The 18229-nt window shown below is 48.4% G+C and overlaps 1 protein-coding gene across 3 annotated transcripts; it reads right to left on the reverse strand.

Annotated features, from left to right (window-relative positions):
* Positions 1–1768: 1768 nt before the first annotated feature.
* Sft2d1 (SFT2 domain containing 1) lies at positions 1769–18012 on the reverse strand. 3 transcript variants are annotated; one of them, XM_048420978.3, is made up of 8 exons: positions 17843–18007; positions 11008–11094; positions 10436–10518; positions 9209–9290; positions 7117–7152; positions 5877–5935; positions 4334–4363; positions 2020–2210 (listed from the first exon to the last, which is right to left on the reverse strand). In XM_048420978.3, exons 1-8 carry the CDS (start codon positions 17903–17905, stop codon positions 2171–2173), a joined length of 480 nt encoding a protein of 159 aa, XP_048276935.1. In that variant the 5' UTR covers positions 17906–18007; the 3' UTR covers positions 2020–2170. The 3 variants fall into 3 exon arrangements, with proteins under 3 accessions (XP_048276931.3, XP_087752042.1, XP_048276935.1); XM_048420974.3 differs by lacking the exon at positions 5877–5935 and having other exon boundaries at positions 1769–2210; positions 17843–18012; XM_087895916.1 differs by lacking the exons at positions 5877–5935; positions 17843–18007 and adding an exon at positions 14647–14711 and having other exon boundaries at positions 1769–2210.
* Positions 18013–18229: the final 217 nt, after the last annotated feature.

Here is an 18229-nt window from a genome sequence, read left to right on the forward strand (position 1 = left end):
CATCGTCCTCGATTGCTCTCTTCACTGAGGCAGAATCTAGTAGAGAACTTGGCTAGTCTGTTGGCCAGCTTGCTACAGCGATCCTGCGTCTGGGAGCAATGGCTACGTGGGTGCTGGGAGTCAAACTTCAGTCCTTTTTTGCTTGCACAGCACGGGCTCTACCCACTGAGCCATCTCTCCAGCCCCATTTCTGTATTTTAATTTAAATCATCAAACTCATTGTAGCAATAAGCAGTCAAAAATCTAACCTCAACCAGCCCTGAACTTTCAGAAGGGTAAAACGTATTCGACTGCACCACTCTCGGGCAGCCTTCACTCATTGTGTTATATAGTAAATTCAATGCTAATATTTTCCCCATAGGTTGGGAGTTTAACCTGCCTCCTTAATCCCAGCTTTTTAATTTAAATTTATTTATTATGTATACACATGCCAGAAGAGGGCCCAGATCTCATTATAGACGGCAGTGAGCCACCGTGTGATTGCTGGGAATTGAACTCAGGATCTCTGAAAGTACAGCCTGTATTCTTAGCCTCTGAGCCATCTCCCTAGCCCTTAGCCCCGGTTTTAAGCAGCCTCTTTAAGTCATTTCCCTCCGTGGGGCCAGGAAAATGAGCACCGGCCGTGGTGCTTTATGCAGGCACCACTACTGCAAACGGCCTCACAGCCTTCCCGACAGTCTTATCCCTCAGGAGTTGGCAAGGGCAGCTGTTAGGGAAGAGAAGTCTGTGCTTTCTTAGGCCGCACCAGTGTGTGTGAAGACAAGGCAGCTTGCAAATGGCTTAGCCTGGGCCTGCTCTCTACAGAGTCCTGACAGTCCAGCTCTTCTGACTGCTGGACACCAAAGTCGCCAGAGCACCAGTTCCCAGGCCCTGCTGCCTCCGTCCAGCTCCTGACACCGACAGCTACGCTACACTGGATGCCCCAAGGGTGACAAGGGTGACAAGGGGAAGGACCCAATGCAGAACTCCAATTTGGGCTCTCTCTGCCTTGTGTGCGGGTTTTTCTGATGACAAATGGGCTAGGCACCGATCTATGAGTATTGCAGAATATCATTAACAATCATTTCGTTGATTTTTTTTTTTAAATCCTAGGTCTCTGGGCTATCCAGCCGCTGGTGTCTGGCCATCCAGACACTGTCCTACATGGGCTCCCTCTTGTGGCACGGACCTCAACTTAGACCAGCCATCGGCCGGCCACTCCCATAAGTTCTGCACCTCCATTGCTAAAGCACATCTTGCAGGCAGGATAGAATATAGAATGAAGGTTTGGACTAGTCCCAATCCCACCACTGGAAGCTCAATTTGTTGGTACCCAGGTTTCTTCCCCTTTGTTTGTGGCGCTATGCAGGGCCGTTTTACCTCTGGCTTCCTGGCTTCTCTGCTCTTGCACCAGCCTGAGGGTTTAGCTTAGAAAGAACTTGGCCCTCTTTTGTTATGGTAATTCCACCTGCAAGCTGCTGTCTGGCCTTGGGTGCTGGACACCTGACATCCTCTTCCCCTGTTCCGATGGAAGGGGCTATTTTTCCCTTTGCCCCCTAGTATATATACCCAACTTGTGTTTAATGAAGTTGCCATTTACTCCTTGGTGAATGAGCCTGGTTTCTTTGTGTGTGTCTGTTCAACCCTTAGGATATTCATCCATTCTCATGGACTTGATTCGGGAAAGCGCGCACCTGAATCGGGTGTGGGAATTCACAGAAAAGTGCAGCCAACACAACTTCAATGAACTAAGCTACTTAAAGTATTATAAAGTTGATCCAGAAAATAGTATATTTCCAGGAGGTTTATTTCAAAACTGTAAGATACATATATTACTTTTCATTACATGTAATAAGTAATTTTAAGCTTAAAGTATATAAAGCTTCACATTTTTAGATAAAAAAGTTTTTTAAAATTGTAGAACATTTAAAAGCCAAATAAGTTGGATATATCTTACAACAGAGGTTTACACCTTAAATATTCACATTTCAAAGGCTGTCTGGAAAGATTAAAATCTGAGTAAAGTTATTTACAAGTGGCAAGGATTACGATCTCCTTGTCTCTGGAAGAAGAGGTTAGTGGCCAGCAAACGGAGGCTAAAGTGCAGTCCACCAGCACACGTGGGGTCTGAGGCCGCCGTCTCCGGAGTGATGGCTGTGAAGGCACACATGGGAGCAGACGGGCGGGCAGCTCAGCTGAAGAGCGAGGAGCAGCACTTGAGCACCGCGTCCCTGGGGGGAGAGATGGCAGTCATGTGCACATCCTGAGGAATCAAAGCTCTGCCGGGAATCACTTAAAATACCTGCCAGGGCTTTGACAGTATTCTTGCTAATCTTGGAAAAGGTATTTACCACAAGGGTTTGTACTAGCACCCCTGAACCATCTCCCCTGCCCTCACAATGTGGTTTTATTCAGCCATAGAGAAGCACAGAAGAATCCTGCTGTTTATTGGAAAACAAGCTGGGTTGAACTGGAGAGGTTCACTGTCCTACTCAGCTTAACTGTGAAATCAACACATTCTAGAATCATCTAGGAACTCTTAGCTGAGGGGTGCTCCTATCAGATCAGCCTGTGGCCAAGTCTCTGTGGAGATTGTTTTGATTACTGACTGACAGAGGAGGGCTCAGTCCACTGTGGACAGTTCCAGTCCCTGGGAAGAAGTCCTGAGTCTTTTAAGAAAGCTGGCTAAGCCTAAATCCCCAAGCAAGCCAGCATCAGGAATCCTCCACCATCCCTGCTGCCTGAGTGCCTGCCCTGACTTCTATGATGAGCTGTGACCTGGACATGGAAGACAAATGAGTCCTCTCCCCTTCCTTGGGCTGCTTTGGTTGGCGCTTTTACAGTGTATATACTGTTAAGGACAGACAGCTTCCCTGTCCCCTCTTCTATGTGCAATCTGGCTAGTTTAGCCTTTGTTCTGGTTATTTACCAGATTACACAGATTCTATCTCTGGACGTTCTCAGGTTCAGATCTGGCCAGACAGCGGCAGGGCATCGTGCTGGGGAAAGGCTGGGCAAAGTTATTTGCTGCATAGTCCAGAAAGCAGACGTTTTTACAGGAAAATGTTTATCCCTGCATTCTAAGCAACCCCAAAAGAATGTGATAAAACTTCAGCTTTCACATCTTCTCCCAGTGTCTGAACCATTACATAATGTGCTTAAAAAAAAATCTTCCTGTTAAAAAAGGGCCACTAATAAAATTTGAAATGTATTCTTCATGCTGCCTGCTCCAATTCAGGAGCCTTAAATTCTGGGGCCATGGTCATTTTCTAGCAGCCGTGGCATCTGAAGAGCTGTGGCCTGGACACAAGAGGGCATGCGTCTCACTGACAGTTTCCCTCCACTGAAAACACTGCAGTTCTCCTAGGCCAGACCCCAAGTGACCCCAGCTCAGCGGTCACCTCTGCTCCTGCCCCTGAGCCCCCAAGTGACCCCAGCTCAGCCGTCACCTCTGCTCCTGCCGGAGCCTCCTTCCTGCAATTCACACTGCTTTGCTTTTCTCCCTTTCAAGTGTTTGTCAAAAATAATCATAATGAGAAATAGAATAAAGACAGATTTTCTTCCTAAGTATATAACTGTTCATACCAGAAATCTAATTCTGCTGGTTTTTAAATATATAAGGTGTCTTCAAATTCCACGATGACAAAGCCCTATCACACTAGAATAATTTTTTCAAAATCTATCAGGTTTAAGGCTGGAATTAAGTCATGCTTTTCTTCCCCAACTCAATCACCACGCTCCTCTAGAAGAGCAGTTGGAGCCAGCAAGGTAGAATGTAGGAATATGGGCCTGCATGATTCGGCCCCATTTCTCGTACAAGGCTCTGTGGGTCAGGACGTTTTGCTATCACACCTGATCCCAACTGGTAGAGGGTGAGCATCCTGCTCGCTGAGAACACTAACGCACTGCGCCTTGACTCCCCATGATTTTCCAAAGTAGAATTGGCCTTGCTGTAGTCTCTGCCTCTTAGTTCCTTAACAGAAAGATCCAGATTCCAAAGCCTGTCGGTGTTCACATAACAGGCAGGGGCACGTACCGCTCCACTGTGACATGTATCAGGATGCTCACTTGAAGGCAGTTCATATGTCAAGCTTTTAAAAGTCTTACTTTAAATAGCTTTCTTAATGTAACAAAATCAAAGTCAATTAAAAAACTTCCTACATATTTTGTTGTTAGACAGGGTCTCAGCATGTAGCCCTCACTGGCCTGGTGCTCACTACATAGATCAGATGGGCCTTGAACTCACAAAGTGGAATTAAGGGTATGAGCCACCATGTTCAGCTATAAACACCTGTGTGGAAGTTCATTTAAACTCTTGTCCATAAGGAGTAAGGTGAAAGGCAGAGATGCTCACCTTGCGTACGGGATGTAGGACAGGCTGTACCTGCAAGAGAGAGCCAAGCATGGTGACACTCCTTCTACACCACAGCCCCTATTCCCGCTGGCCACAACTACCACACAGCCCACTCAGCAGCAGAATACAGGACAGTGGTTTTCAAACTGTGACTCCAGTCTCAGGCAACAGAGTCAACCATTAATTGTGGGGTTCTGCTTTGTTGTGCTAGGGATGGAACCCAGGTCCTCTCCTGACGTGGGATTCCCCTCTGAATGCTGTGAATACCACTGGTTAATAAAGAAGCTGTTTTGGGCCTGTGATAGGGCAAAATAGAGCTAGGCAGGGAAAACTAAACTCAATGCTGGCAGAAAGAAGGTGGAGTCAGTGAGAAGCCATGTAGCCCCGACAGAAGACAGATGTTAGAACTTTACCCGGTAAGCCACAGCCTCATGGTAATACACAGATTAATAGACATGTGTTAAATTACTAAGAAGCTAGACCTAATGGGCCAAACAGTGATTTAATTAATACAGTTTTTGTGTGGTTATTTTGGGATTGAGCAGACGGGAACCAACAAGAGGCCTCCTACTACACTCTCCCACTGAGCTCCACACTCAACAGATGATGTTTTAGCAAATGCAGGGATGCTGATGCTGATGCTGATGCCAAAGTTTTCTGTAGAAGTTACCTTCCTGTCCTCCTGCAGACACTAACACCTCTAAGAACTAACTACCCTCCTGTCCTCCTGCAGACGCTAACACCTCTAAGAACTAACTACCCTCCTGTCCTGCAGACGCTAACACCTCTAAGAACTAACTACCCTCCTGTCCTGCAGACGCTAACACCTCTAAGAACTAACTACCCTCCTGTCCTGCAGACGCTAACACCTCTAAGAACTAACTACCCTCCTGTCCTGCAGACGCAAACACCGCTAAGAACTAACTACCCTCCTGTCCTGCAGACGCTAACATCTCTAAGGGTGACAACTTCCTGGAGAAAAGCAAACCAAGCACACATTAAACAAAAGCCAAAATCTTAGAAAGTAGCCAGCGCCTTTAGCTTAGGTTCTTCACATGATATTACATGGTGAGTCTGAAATACAGTGGAAAGGTAGGAACACAGCCAGAAGAGCTGAATCCAGCTGGTGACAGACAATGGGAGACTCAAAACAACACAGCTGGGAAGGGGGCAAGCAAGGGGAGCATGCACTGTAGCCTGACAGGAAGTGGGGTAAGGAGCGGCTTTCCAGGAGGGGGCAGAGGCAGAGTAAGACACACGGCTGTAAAGAGGATGTCGGACTGGAAGGAGTCACACAGTAACAGAGGGCAGAGGCCTGGGCACCTGACCCCCTGGGCTCACCCTGCACTTTCCTCTTATTAGAACTTCTGACAGTTCTCTTCCCACAGTAGCCCACCCCCACAGCTAGTGCACCCAAAAGTACCAGTGACACACTGTCCAGAATGGGCCTCTGGTCCCCTTTTCTAGGGCTCGCCAGGACCCAAACAAGGCTTCTAATGTCCTAGATTCTAATGTCATTCTGAGCTGGTATAAGGGGACTTACCAGGTCATCGACAGGAACTGCAGTATGCAGAAGAGTAAAGCCAGCCCCTTCTTCCGCCACTAGCAACAAACAACACACAGGAACTGTTATGATCAGGCAAGTCTTCCCTTTAAAATGGATAGCCCTATTTATTACACTTTATCCCTATATAATCTAAGAACCTTAAACATCATCCATGAAAGCGCATTTCCTTTCCAATGCCGTCTCTGTTATCTTAAATGCTATGAGAGACACAGCATCAAGTGCAGAGGCTGGAAATAACTCTACCACAAACTGATGGAACCTTTGCGAAAACATTTAAAATCCCAAATAAAATTTACTTATACCTCCCTGCTCCCTCTCAAGATTTTTTTAGTTTTTGCTACACAGCCAAGGCTGACCTTGAACCTTCAGCAATCCTCCTGCCTCAGCCTCACCTGTACTGGGAACAAGGCATGCAGAACCACGACTGGCTTCCTGCGGTGTTTTTAAAGGACAAATGCACTACTGCAGTTTCCCGGAATAACTGAAGTCCCTACAATGCTCTATGTAGCTGACTCGAGAACTCCTAGTCTTTGGGGGAAGAGGGTGGGCTGCTAAAGATCAAATCCAGGACCTGCCTCCAGCTGGGCATGTGCTCTGCCACTGAGCTATACATGCCTATGCCCTGCCCTTTAGAGGGGGAGGGGACAGCAAGACGAATCAGGAGGTAAAGGCATTTGTTGCCAAGCCTGACAACCTGAGTTTAACCTCTGGCACCCACATTTTGGAGAGAGAAACTGACTCTTGCAAGTTGTCCTCCAACTTCCGTCTGTGTGTTGTGGCATACCTACACACATACGGAACCCTTAGCTGGCCTCAAACTCAGGTCTGTCTGTTTCTGCCTCCCAGGTGTGACTATAGACATCACCAGCACACCCAGCCCTGATGGAGACACTTCTGTGTCTGGTCTGGCCTACAGAACTGCTGCTTTACCCCGAGGCTCGCAGATGACAGAGTCTGCAGCAGGCCAAGCTGAGGACACAGTCTGGCTGCTGTCAGAGCACGGGTGTTCGTTCTCACAGGGCCTACACATAAGTAAACCTCTGTGGGCTGGAGACAGCAGATCCACCTCACATCTAGCCAGCAGGATGTCTCTGGCCTTGTTTCAGGGACACCGACTCTCTGGAGGGATTTTGACACTAGACTCCAAGTGTCAAAATCTAAGAGAATGGTGGAGTGGGGACTGCCGGCAAAAGCCAGCGCGGCTGACGTCACTTACCCACAGTGCAGCACACAGGGTGAACACGAAGCACAGCTACAAGGAAGGAAAGAGTTGGTGAGAAACCTGAGGTTCCGCAGAGCCAACAAAAATGCACAAACCGTCTGCATCTGTTTGCCTGGACATCGTATTAGAGGACAAATGAGATGGGGACTCTGCTGTCACCTTAAAGCCTGTCGCAGCAGTATCCCCTGCTCTGGCAAAGGGAAGCACTCTGGAGAGTAAAGTTTAGAGCAAAGAGGTTGTTCCTATGGCTCTTGCGTTGATGCCCACAACAGCACCAACAGCAGGGGATGGATACTGCTTCCTCACACAGAAGACTGCACACGCAACCTGCCATGTCACTAAGGCTATGGAACACAGACGTGGGAGTCCACGTCAGGAAGGCCTGATGGGATCCCAGTCTACTCCCGTCAGCTCAAAGGCCAGGGCTCGCTCAGGCAGCCTGTCTTGGGCTCAGCTTTCCTCTAACAAGATGGGGGGAGGGGCATGTGCCCACTGCTGCAAGGGCAGCCGTTGTTCTGCACTGGGGCAGCACTTGCCCACTGCTGCAAGGGCGGCCGTTGGTCTGCACTAGGGCAGCGGGTTGTCTTCACCGTTACTGTGAGGCAGAACCTCAGCTCAGATTCAACACTCTCCCAGAAACAGCATGACTCAAGTTCCGCCAGGGTGGCCATGTAAACAGCCAGCATTCCCGAAGAGATGCTTCATGGTGCCAGCCTTCTAACAGTTACCAGGTGAACACACAAGTGCAAGGTGCACTACTAAGAAGGTTAATCATAAGTGAGAAGATCACCAATAAAGCATCCCTAAACACAGTACGAGAAAGACAAGCTTCCTGTAAGAAGAGTGAGGTATCTCCTAGTGGGGAGGTGAAGGTAAGTGTGTGCACACAAGCTGACACAGGTGAACTAGGAAACTCAATCTCCAGAGCCGTGAAGATGGAAATGAAACTGGAGTTGAACAAAGACACAGAAAATAAAAGTAAGCCAAACTGAGTTTGAGTTGAAAGAATGACAAACTACAGATAAACATTCTCTATCTAGAAACTTACAGAGGCTGTTTGTGTTTGAAAAGCTACTCTTAAAGGAGAGGAAAAGGGACAAGCTAGCGCTGGAACTTAATTTCTGTAAGCATCATAAATGTCTTAAGAATTCCACATCAGAACAAGTGGACAAGGAAGGAAAGATGAGAGCCTGGGTTCCCTGACCACTCTACCAAACACCACCAACTAGTAAACCGATGTGGGATTTCCCTCTATATGCTTGAATACCTTTGATAAAGGAACTGCTTTGGGCCTATAGCAGAGCTATAGGGGAACAGAGCTAGGTGGGGAAATTAATCCTGAGAGAAAGGAGGCAGAGTCAGGGGAAGCCATGGAGCTGCCACTGGTAGGCCACGACCTCGTGATGATACAAGATTAATGGAGATGGGATAAATTAAGATGTAAGAGTTAGCTAATAAGAAGCTAAAGCTAATGGGCCAAGCAATGATTTAATTAATACAATTTCTGTGTGATTATGTCGGTTCTGGTCGGCTGGGACGAACAAGCAGCCTCCTCCTACAGTACACCCCAAGACTCTCGCCATGAGTGCAGTGTAAGCTTTCTGTTCGCCCCTAGACTCAAGCTAAAGTGAACACTAAGGACACTGAGCAACAGTCACGGTCAGTGCTACACCGTTACAACAGGCAAGTCAGCAAACAGGAAGAAAAAAGGCAGCAATTATAATTCCAATTCTTCCTGAGAAGACTCAATGGATTCTGAAGAACCCACCTTCTCTTCTTCCTCTAAAGAGCAGACATCCTACAGGTGTAGGGATTAAACAAGAAAACACAACCAGCCCTGACCCTCCTAACTTCTTCACCTACATAACACGCATGCAACAGGAAACAGCTGCCACCCAGCCAATCATATCAGATAATACTATGTAAGTCAAACTATAATCACACAGCCTCGAGAACACTTCTTAAGAGAAACACATGTACATGCATACGTACACACAAACACACACACACACATGCACGTACTCACTCACAGCAACAATGCAGAAAATACTTCAGAAAGTTTATGAAATGAACATTATTTACTTACAAGCATGATAACTGTGGCAAGCAGTCTTGTTGTCTCGAACATTTTCTTCAGTTGCTTCAGAGGCCCCATCAGGAAGCACGTGCTGTTGGAGACAGTAAGAGAGGCTCTGGTCTGGCTGCGCAAACACAAACTGCCCTAAAATAAACTGTGTGAGCCTTTTTATTTCTTCCTTCCTTTTCTGTGGGTTTGCTGCTTTTGCTGCTGTTTAGGACAAGGACTAGGCTGGCCTTAAACACCTCACACTGACTCAGCCTCCTGTGCTGGCGACTTTCCATCCCAGCTTCATTTCTGTTGTTATTTGGAGACAGGGTCTTTCTCTGTAGCCCGAGCTGGCCATAAACTCACAATTCTCCTGCCTCAGCCTCCCTAGTGCTGGGTATTTACTTTCCTTTTGAGACAAGGTCTAGCTACATAGCCCAGGATGGCTGACTTGGGACTGTTCCGCTTTCCCCTCCAGGGTATGGGTGTTACATGTGTGTCCACATGTACGGTGTTCCCCTTAACTTTGAAAAGTCACATCACAACATGCAATGGCCTTGACATAATCTTGATATGACAGTGCAAGGGGTGAAGAGACCACAGATTGCCTCCCTCCTCATGTGGGTGGAAGCAAGGCCCTGAGGTGACCAGTCTTGGACTTTGCAGCCTGTGCAGAGATGAGACCCACATCTGCTTACATCTGTGGTCTTGTTAAAGCAGCACAGACGGACTGGACCATGACATTCCACTCATCCCAACACAGCAACGGTCTCAGGGAAGCCAGAGCCCCCCGAATAGCTCCTAGTCCCTACTGTCCACCACCTTGGGTTCTCTGCAACGCACCAACAGCTTCCTGTGTGAGCACTACACCCCAGCCCCTCCCTCTACAAGAGCCAGCACTGGAGGGTAGCTCTGGAGAACAACGTACGAGGGCCGCCCTCTGTGCTCCCCAGATGCACTACTGGCCACTTGGTATCCCTGGTACTCAGTTACCCAACAGCAGAATTACAGGATGAACAGAAATGTGGCTGTGGAACTGACATTTATAAACAAGGCAGGCGGGTCTCTGTGAGTTCGAGGCCCTTCTGTTTTATAGAACAAGTTCTAGGACAGCCAAGGCTACACAAAGAAACCCTGTCTGGGGGGAGGGTGTCAACAGAAACATGCTACTTACAAAGAACTTATTAGAAAGGAAATTTGGTACCAACCACAAACAAGGCACTTTGAGAAGCCAAAGCACACACACACCTGGCCAGTGCAGCAAGGTTTCCAAGCGTGTAAAACACTGCAAAGAGTTTTATGCCATTGGGAAGCCACAGCAAACCAGTTCCCTAAGGTAGAAATTACAGTTAGTTACTTACAATGTGATCTTAAAACTTGAAAGTGCTTCTACTGCAGTTGATACTAAGTACTATACAATCCATGCTTAAACACAGTGAGGCTGTGCGGTCTCGAGTCAGGGTAGATAAATGTGCCGGAGCAGAACTGTCTCTACACATGTCAGTAAATGGTCTGAAATGAACTATTCACTTGAATACCAAGCTAAAACAGGCTTAGTAAAACACATCCAAATTACTGAGTGTCTGGTTTTCAATACAAATTGGTATCATAAATACAATTTTAACATTTTCCTCAAATCACCAGAACATTAATTTCTGTGTATTTTTAATCAATCCCTACATGTTTATTTAAGGTCACTGTGTTCCATCAAAATAATCTAAGAAGCATTCAGTTAAAGCAGCCTACCTTTGTTGGTTCTAGATGAAATTATTCATTTAGCACAATAGAAGACCACTAAACAACACAAAGCTTTAACTCACAAGGATTGAACAGACAATGCCAGCCACAAAGCATATGACAAACCACTTCAGTCTGGTGTTGAAACTGAGGGATGAGGCATCCAGGACCTGAGGAAAGAGGAGACAATGGAACGTTAGGTCGGCATGCAGGACTCTGATTTACACTATATACACCAAGCAAGCTTTTTTATTTCTGTTTTGTTTTGTTTGAGACAGGATCTCTCTATGTAGCTCTGGTTTCCTGAAGTCTCTATAAGGGCCAGGCTGGCCTTGAATTCAGAGATCTGCCTGCCTCTGCCTCCTGGGTGCTGAGATGAAAGATGCATGCTACCATGCCTGGCAGCAAATTAATTTTGAACATGGACCTGACCCTGCGTTACTCTGAGTAATGCAGTCACTTCCATGTTCTAAGGGACACTAACCACAGGATGCTGGAAAACCTGGCAGGTAAAATCACGCACTGCTTGTCTCAAAGTCCTTCCCTGCTGGGGGCAGCACATGCATGCTCGCTCAGGCAGAACAACACAATGCAGAATATGCATCTTCAAGCTGGGCTATCCCAGATGATCAGCATGTTGGAAACTGCTGACAGGGATGCTCTCAGCAGAAACCATTAAGGAAAAGGGGAAAGCTGGAAGGGAACAAGGAAGGTGCCGAGCAAAGGTGTGTTCACCCAGAGCTGCGCTGCAATGATATCCACACTAAAGAGGGGGCTGGCTATTGGGGCCTTTGCCTCAGGTGATGCCGGACTGTGTGTAGGCTAGGGGTACAGTAGAGGTAATTGTGGGCAACCTGCAGAGAAACAGCGATGAACACTGGGCTGGAGACGCGAGGAAGGATCCTGGACAATAGCCGCACGGACCCACAACATGCGCACACTTGGCGACCCCCACTACAAACAGGCTCATTGAAAGCCAACTTCTGACAGCAAACGCTGACGCTGCACAGCTCCTGAACTTCTGAGGGCAAACGCTGCACAGCTCCTGAACTGACAGCAAACGCTGACGCTGCACAGCTCCTGAACTTCTGACAGCAAACGCTGCAGAACTCCTGAACTTCTGAGAGCAAATGCTGCACAGCTCCTGAACTTCTGAGGGCAAACGCTGCACAGCTCCTGAACTTTGCAGGCAAATTTTTTTAATGAAATTTTATTATAGGCCAATATTTCTATATGCCATGCAAATTCTATTCCAATTTTAAAAAAGATTTACTTACTTATTTTATGTATGAGTGCTCTATCTGCATGTACAAAGTTATGCCAGAAGAGGGCACCAGATCTCATTACAGATGGCTGTGAGCCACCATGTGGGTACTGGGAATTGAACCCAGGACCTCTGCAAGAGCAGTCAGTGCTCTTAACCACTGAGTCATCTCTCCAGTCCCTCTACTCCAATTTCGTAGGAAGTAAAAACAAAATGAAAACTATATATTCTTTGGACAATATGACAATCTAGCACATAGTCATAATTAAATGACTACTTCGAGACTGCCCAGTCACTATTAAAACTTACCTTCCCAATGAGCTGTAACTGTCAGTAGGTGTTTTAAGAAACCAGAGACCTGGCCAGGCATGGTACTGCACATTTATAATCCTAGTACTTGGGAAGAAGACACAGGAGGACCAGGTGTTCAAAGCCAAAATCAAATGTATGGCAGTTCAAAGCTAGAAAACTAGAAATTCACAGGAATTTCTACTCCAGAACTTAAGTTTCTAGACAGCACTACCATCTACACTTCAGTCGGGAGGTTTTTAGTGGTGGACAACTGGAACTCGCTCGTGTGCACCATCTTACAGTTCCCGGGTTACCACTCCTTACCTCAGCAGATCCTCTGCATCCTCACGTAGCATGAAAAGCAGGTAAAACAGTAAGTGTCTGTCAGCACAACACACTGCACTCACCTTAACGTCTCTGCAGTGCACTGTAGCTCAGACATTCTTGTCTACACAACCCCACTCACTTACAGCCTAACTGGACACATGGCTGTAAACAGAGTGGAAAGCCTACAGACACCCAAAGCCCCTCCTTACCAGGGACGTATACACTATGCATATTAACCACAAAATAAAAAAACCCAAATGTTACTTAACTAATAACCTAATGGTACATTCTTCAGATTCTGTTGTCACATGTATTAGAATAACATGCTCTGTCATATGTGCATCCAAGTTTCACTATCAGTTAAGCGTGGTTAACGGTTGCTAGTCATGACTTCTAAAAGTTGATGCGATCTGGCAGGGATATTAGAATTTATGGAGAAAAGAAAAATATACACGTTTTTATTTTTCTCTAAGTGTTTAAGTCATTCCATTGTTTCTAAGCACAAACAATAGCTCCCCCTCAAGGGCCCGTTGAGTTTTTGCATCAAAGGGCACATGGAATTATTTGGGCAGTAGTATGTGTCCCTCTCTTACTACCATCTCCACGTGGTGACTTTAGAAATGCAACAGAATGACCGACTAGTCTCATTAGAAACAAGGGGTCCACAAGCCAGCAATGTGTGGCAGGGACAGGAACCTCACGGGGAACAGGACACGGGTTTGCAGGGAGCCTCAGACCCGATCTTGCACCCCTGCAGCATCTGTACCCACGAGCTTCTTTACAGCCAAAGGGAGTGACCCACCATCGGTCACCTCTCTCAGTCTCAGGAACACTCGCACCTCACAACAGCCAACTGTTTTACTTGTCATCCGAAGGGGAAAAAACGTTCCCGTGAAGCAAGAGCCACGGTCTCTGTTTAAGGATTTCTTGCCACCCACCCAACTCCTCTGACTTATTCTGACTAATAAGACACAGGAAGGAATCAGGACCGAAAGATGAACCACAGATGCTGACTCCTAGCAGTACGGGCACTGAAAGCGAACAAGCCCACACCTGGACCAGATGCACGGGCTCAGGGCCACAGCACCTGCACTGCCAGGAAGAGCTCAGAGGACAAGGCCAGGCCAGTCCTCGGGAGAAGGACACATGCTGAAGCTTTCAATTGGCACGAGCTTCCGTTTCTGCATTCCCCTCCACTCTGCTCCCCAAGTAATTGGCACATAAAGACAGCAGTCAGCAGAAGCTGGAGGCCAGCTGGGGTCATGGGGTACAGAGCACTCTGCCCTCTTCTTCAGGACTCCTGCTCACAGGGCCAACCCCAGCCCACAAGGTGGGTCTTGTATGATCTCCATATTCAACATGGGCAGCTAATCCTTTCTGTTCTTAGCCTATCTCCAGGGGTTCTTCTGACACTCCACCACCGACAGGGCCCTCTTCCTCCTTGCCATCACTCTATCTCTGGAATTCCTGCCCAGAAACCCCAATCCTGTAGTTGGAGCAAAGGCTCAGCAGCCAGGAGCACTGGACCCGGGTTCACCCCGGCACCCCCATGGTGGCCACCATTCCTAGCTCAAGTTCCAGGGTATTTGATGCACTCTGGCCTCAGTGGTCAGCAGAGCTGCACACGGTGAGCATACATGTATGTAGGTGTAGTGAGGAGCTGCGGGCAGGCCTGCTTTTCATCCCACCCGGCTCCCACACAGTTAGCTTAGCCCTGAAAATAACAACACACAAACACTGCCTGGCCCATTATCTCTAGAGAGTTAGTTACTGACTAACTCTCACATCTTGATTAACCCATTTCTAACCATCTGTGTAGCACCACAAGGTGGTGGCTTACCGGAAAAGATTCAGCATGTCTGACCTGGTGGCTGGCTCCATGGCATCTGCCTCATTGCCCTCTTCCCAGCATTCTGTTCTGTTTACTCCGCCTACCTAATTTTCTGTCCTATCAAGGGGCCAAGGCAGTCTCTTTATTGACCAATGAAAATAACACAATAGACAGATGACCCTCCTCCATCATGTAGGAAAAAACAAATCAATCTTAACAGCAACAAATCATATCCTCCTGGCAGCTACCTTGCTGCCCCACAGGACACCGACAGGGCCCTCAGCTCCCCCTCACTTTAGTGGCAATTATGTCTGCATACCGCTCCAAGACAAGACAACGTCCCAAGTTCTCTTCCTGCTGTCTCCACTGTGGAACGCCTACTCTGCACCCAGCCTGTCCTCCTGAGCTCCCTGGGTTGAGCATAGGCCAGCACAGAGGTACATCAGTGTGTCACCAACTTTCATGGCTGCCAGAAAAGTTGGCCTCTAATGGCTCTCTCCTCTCTCTTCTTCCCACACCGTCTCTCAACCTGCTTTCTTCCTATTACAGCTGACTATCTCAAGCCTCAAGCCTTCCCTCTGAGCAGACAACTCCACCTACTGACAACAGAGAAAACCAAAGGTGGCAGAGGGAGCTCCTCACAACTGCCATGGTGTTCTCATCCGGCAGAACAGCCTCAGAGGCTCAGGGGTTCTGAATACTCAAGAGAACTGTTGATGGGATTAGAAAGTACGGCCTTGCTAGAAGGGTGTCACTGGGGATGGGCTTTGAGGTTTCAAAAGTCCAAGCATTCTCAGTTGGCTCTCTCTGCCTTGTGGTTGTATCTCAAGACATGAGCTCTCAGTTACTGCTCCAGAGCCATGCCCACAGGAAGCACAGTGAATCCTGATTGGTGGGGGAGGAGGCAGACCAGGTCAGTGCAGGTCTGAGCAGCTAATCTGAGTTTAACTCTAGGAGCCATAGTGGTCCCGAGAGCAGGATGGGGTTTCTGAGGCCTGGTTCCAGCCTTTCACTAGGTCTTCCAGACACCTCCTAAGGAGGGTCCAGAACCCTAGCTTCTAGTCAATCCTGGGCCTCACATCCATCAACAGCAGGACGGAGCAGTTCAGTCCCTGCACAGGCAGAGAACGAGGACCATTCCATCCCGCAGCACTAGGAGTTCCACGACTCAGGACACCCCTCATGGACACCGACAATCTGAGACCGTCTGCACTCTGCACACAAACCTCCTTCCCTCATTATCTCATAAGCTTCCCCACCTTCTGCTACACTCTCCGAGGGGTCTGTGTTCTCTGCACACATCCTGCAGGACAAGCAGTGGGGTAGGCACCCTTCCCTCCTGGCCCATGCTCCTCCCTAGAGACACCTACTACATCCAAGGCCATGACACAGCACCCCGTCCATCGTCACTTTGTTACACCTTCAATCTTAGAGAGTCATGGTTGCCTCCTCACCCCAAGTCTTGATCTAATGGCTTCACTACTGGAACAAACAACCCTTCTGAATTCTGAACTCTCCTCCAAGGATGGTCTCTCTCAGGTAGACCATCTCAGTTGCTCTTCCAGAGCCAAACATTTACATACGTACTGGAAAAGAAAGAAAACTGCAGAATTAAACCAGCATAGCCGAGATCTCCCTCGTGAACAGGCCCGTGCTTTCATCCTGTTCTCAGGTGGTGGCTCTACTTTGGTAGAGTCTGGAAACTTGATGGTATGGCCTAGGTGGCAGGAGCCACTCACTAAGGCATGGTCCCTTTGAGGGACTTCTGCCTCTCCTTCCCGGAGCTGTGACGTGGATGTCCTCCACCATATATCCCTGCTACCAAGAACTGAACCATCCACCACACCTTCCCCATCCCGACGAACTGACACCTTTGAAAGTGCGAGCCACACCGTACCTTCCCTAAGTAGTTTCTGTCAGGCACTGTGGTGACAGCATCTCGTGGCTCCACAGCCCAGGAGACACAATGGGATCCAGGATGCCCCTTCCTGCCTCAGTCTTTGTCTCCCACACTCTCCCCTTTTCCAACACTGGAGACGTCTGCACTGAACGCCTGTTTGCTAACAGCTCCCTTGTTAGAGATGTGAATTCTGTGCACTGGAGGCCTCTATTGGTCACACCGAGAGTGCCAACTTCTTGGGAACCTGAGGATTTGCCAGAGTGAATAACCAAACCTACTGTTGATCACCTTCAGTCCCTTTGACCTTTGCCCAATTTCTTCGCTACACCCTTTTTTCTCCTCCAGAGACAGCTTCAAGAAACAGGACCATGTCCTTGGGTCCACTGTCAATTTCTGCAGTGGAAACCTCCTGGGCTATGCTTCAACAGAAGCCACTGACCACATGCTTCTCAACCCCTAAAGTTGGGCTGTGCACCTAAGGAAATACATTTTCACTTTTAATCTGTTCCTATTTAAATGGCTTCATATGGTTATCGCTATATCAGATTTAGAGCAAGGAGCGAAGCATGAAGCAGTTTTTACTACCAAGCAACTTGGAGAAGTCATATATACTGCCATTTCTGATGTGACTAGGTATAGGCTCTTGTGTTGCAATTACAATACAGATTTCAGTTCCAGGAGACAAAGGCAGGGGGGCCCTGCAGTTCCCGGCTCAAAAAAAAGCACACCACCACAACATATATATGACTTGTCTTAACAGACTAGTTCACAGTCCTGCCAACAAGGAAGGAAGTCGGAAACGAAAAAGGAACAAACAAAAGATCTTCATACAGTACAATTCAAGTTCAAGAGCTCCGTGTCTGTGCCAGGGCACACCAAAATGTGCTAGCATACAAAACACGAAGCAGTTCCTGTTTGCCTTTTTTAAACTCTTAAGGAGGAAGTAAGCCTTTGATCAAGTCTCATGTCTGGATCACATGTAAACACAAGGGTACCGTCTATAAAAAGTACGCATCGCTAAGGTGGACAGTCTCTAAAGGCAACGTTTAGCCCGGTGTAGCTTCACGTCTGTGCTTGTCTCCCCATTCCCTAGTCCAGGTTCCAGCCCTGATCTCATTCACCACAACTTCAGAGACAAAAGGGGGGAAACTGAGACCCGGAATCCCTGGGTTGGCCACAGGCAGCCGGGCCCCCGAGGCCTCAGCATTCGCTGCAGGGACCGACAGCCCTGGGCACACGGTGGCGACCCCCAGACGGTTCGCGACCCGCCCCACCTCCCGTCGTCCCCGCGGCCGGGAACGGTACCTGCGCCGTCAGGCCCTGCTCCTCGTCGTCCTGGCCGCTCAGGACGCGCCGCAGCTTCTCCATGGCCCGCTCCTCGGGCCACCTGCCCTGCACGCCCACCCGGAAGCCAGGAACCCGCACTTTCCAGGCGCAAGCCGGAAATCCGGGCTTCCGCTTCCTTCAGGCATGCGCACCTCTTCGCCTTTGAGCGGCTGGGGCGGGGTGGGGGGGGGCCTGTGGACCTGCGCGTCACTTCCGGCGCGGATCCCTGGGACCGCGGAGGGCGGGTGTTCGTTCGCGGGGGTTTCTTCTCTCTGCTCCGGGATCCTTCATCAGGGCTGTCTGTGCAGCCAAGAAACACGTAGTGTCCGGTTGCATGCCTCTCTTGTCCTTTGTTTTGTTTAACTA

The sequence above is a fragment of the Myodes glareolus genome, chromosome 1 (genome assembly GCF_982192425.1).
Source record: "Myodes glareolus chromosome 1, mMyoGla1.1, whole genome shotgun sequence".
NCBI classification, from domain to species: Eukaryota; Metazoa; Chordata; class Mammalia; order Rodentia; family Cricetidae; genus Myodes; species Myodes glareolus.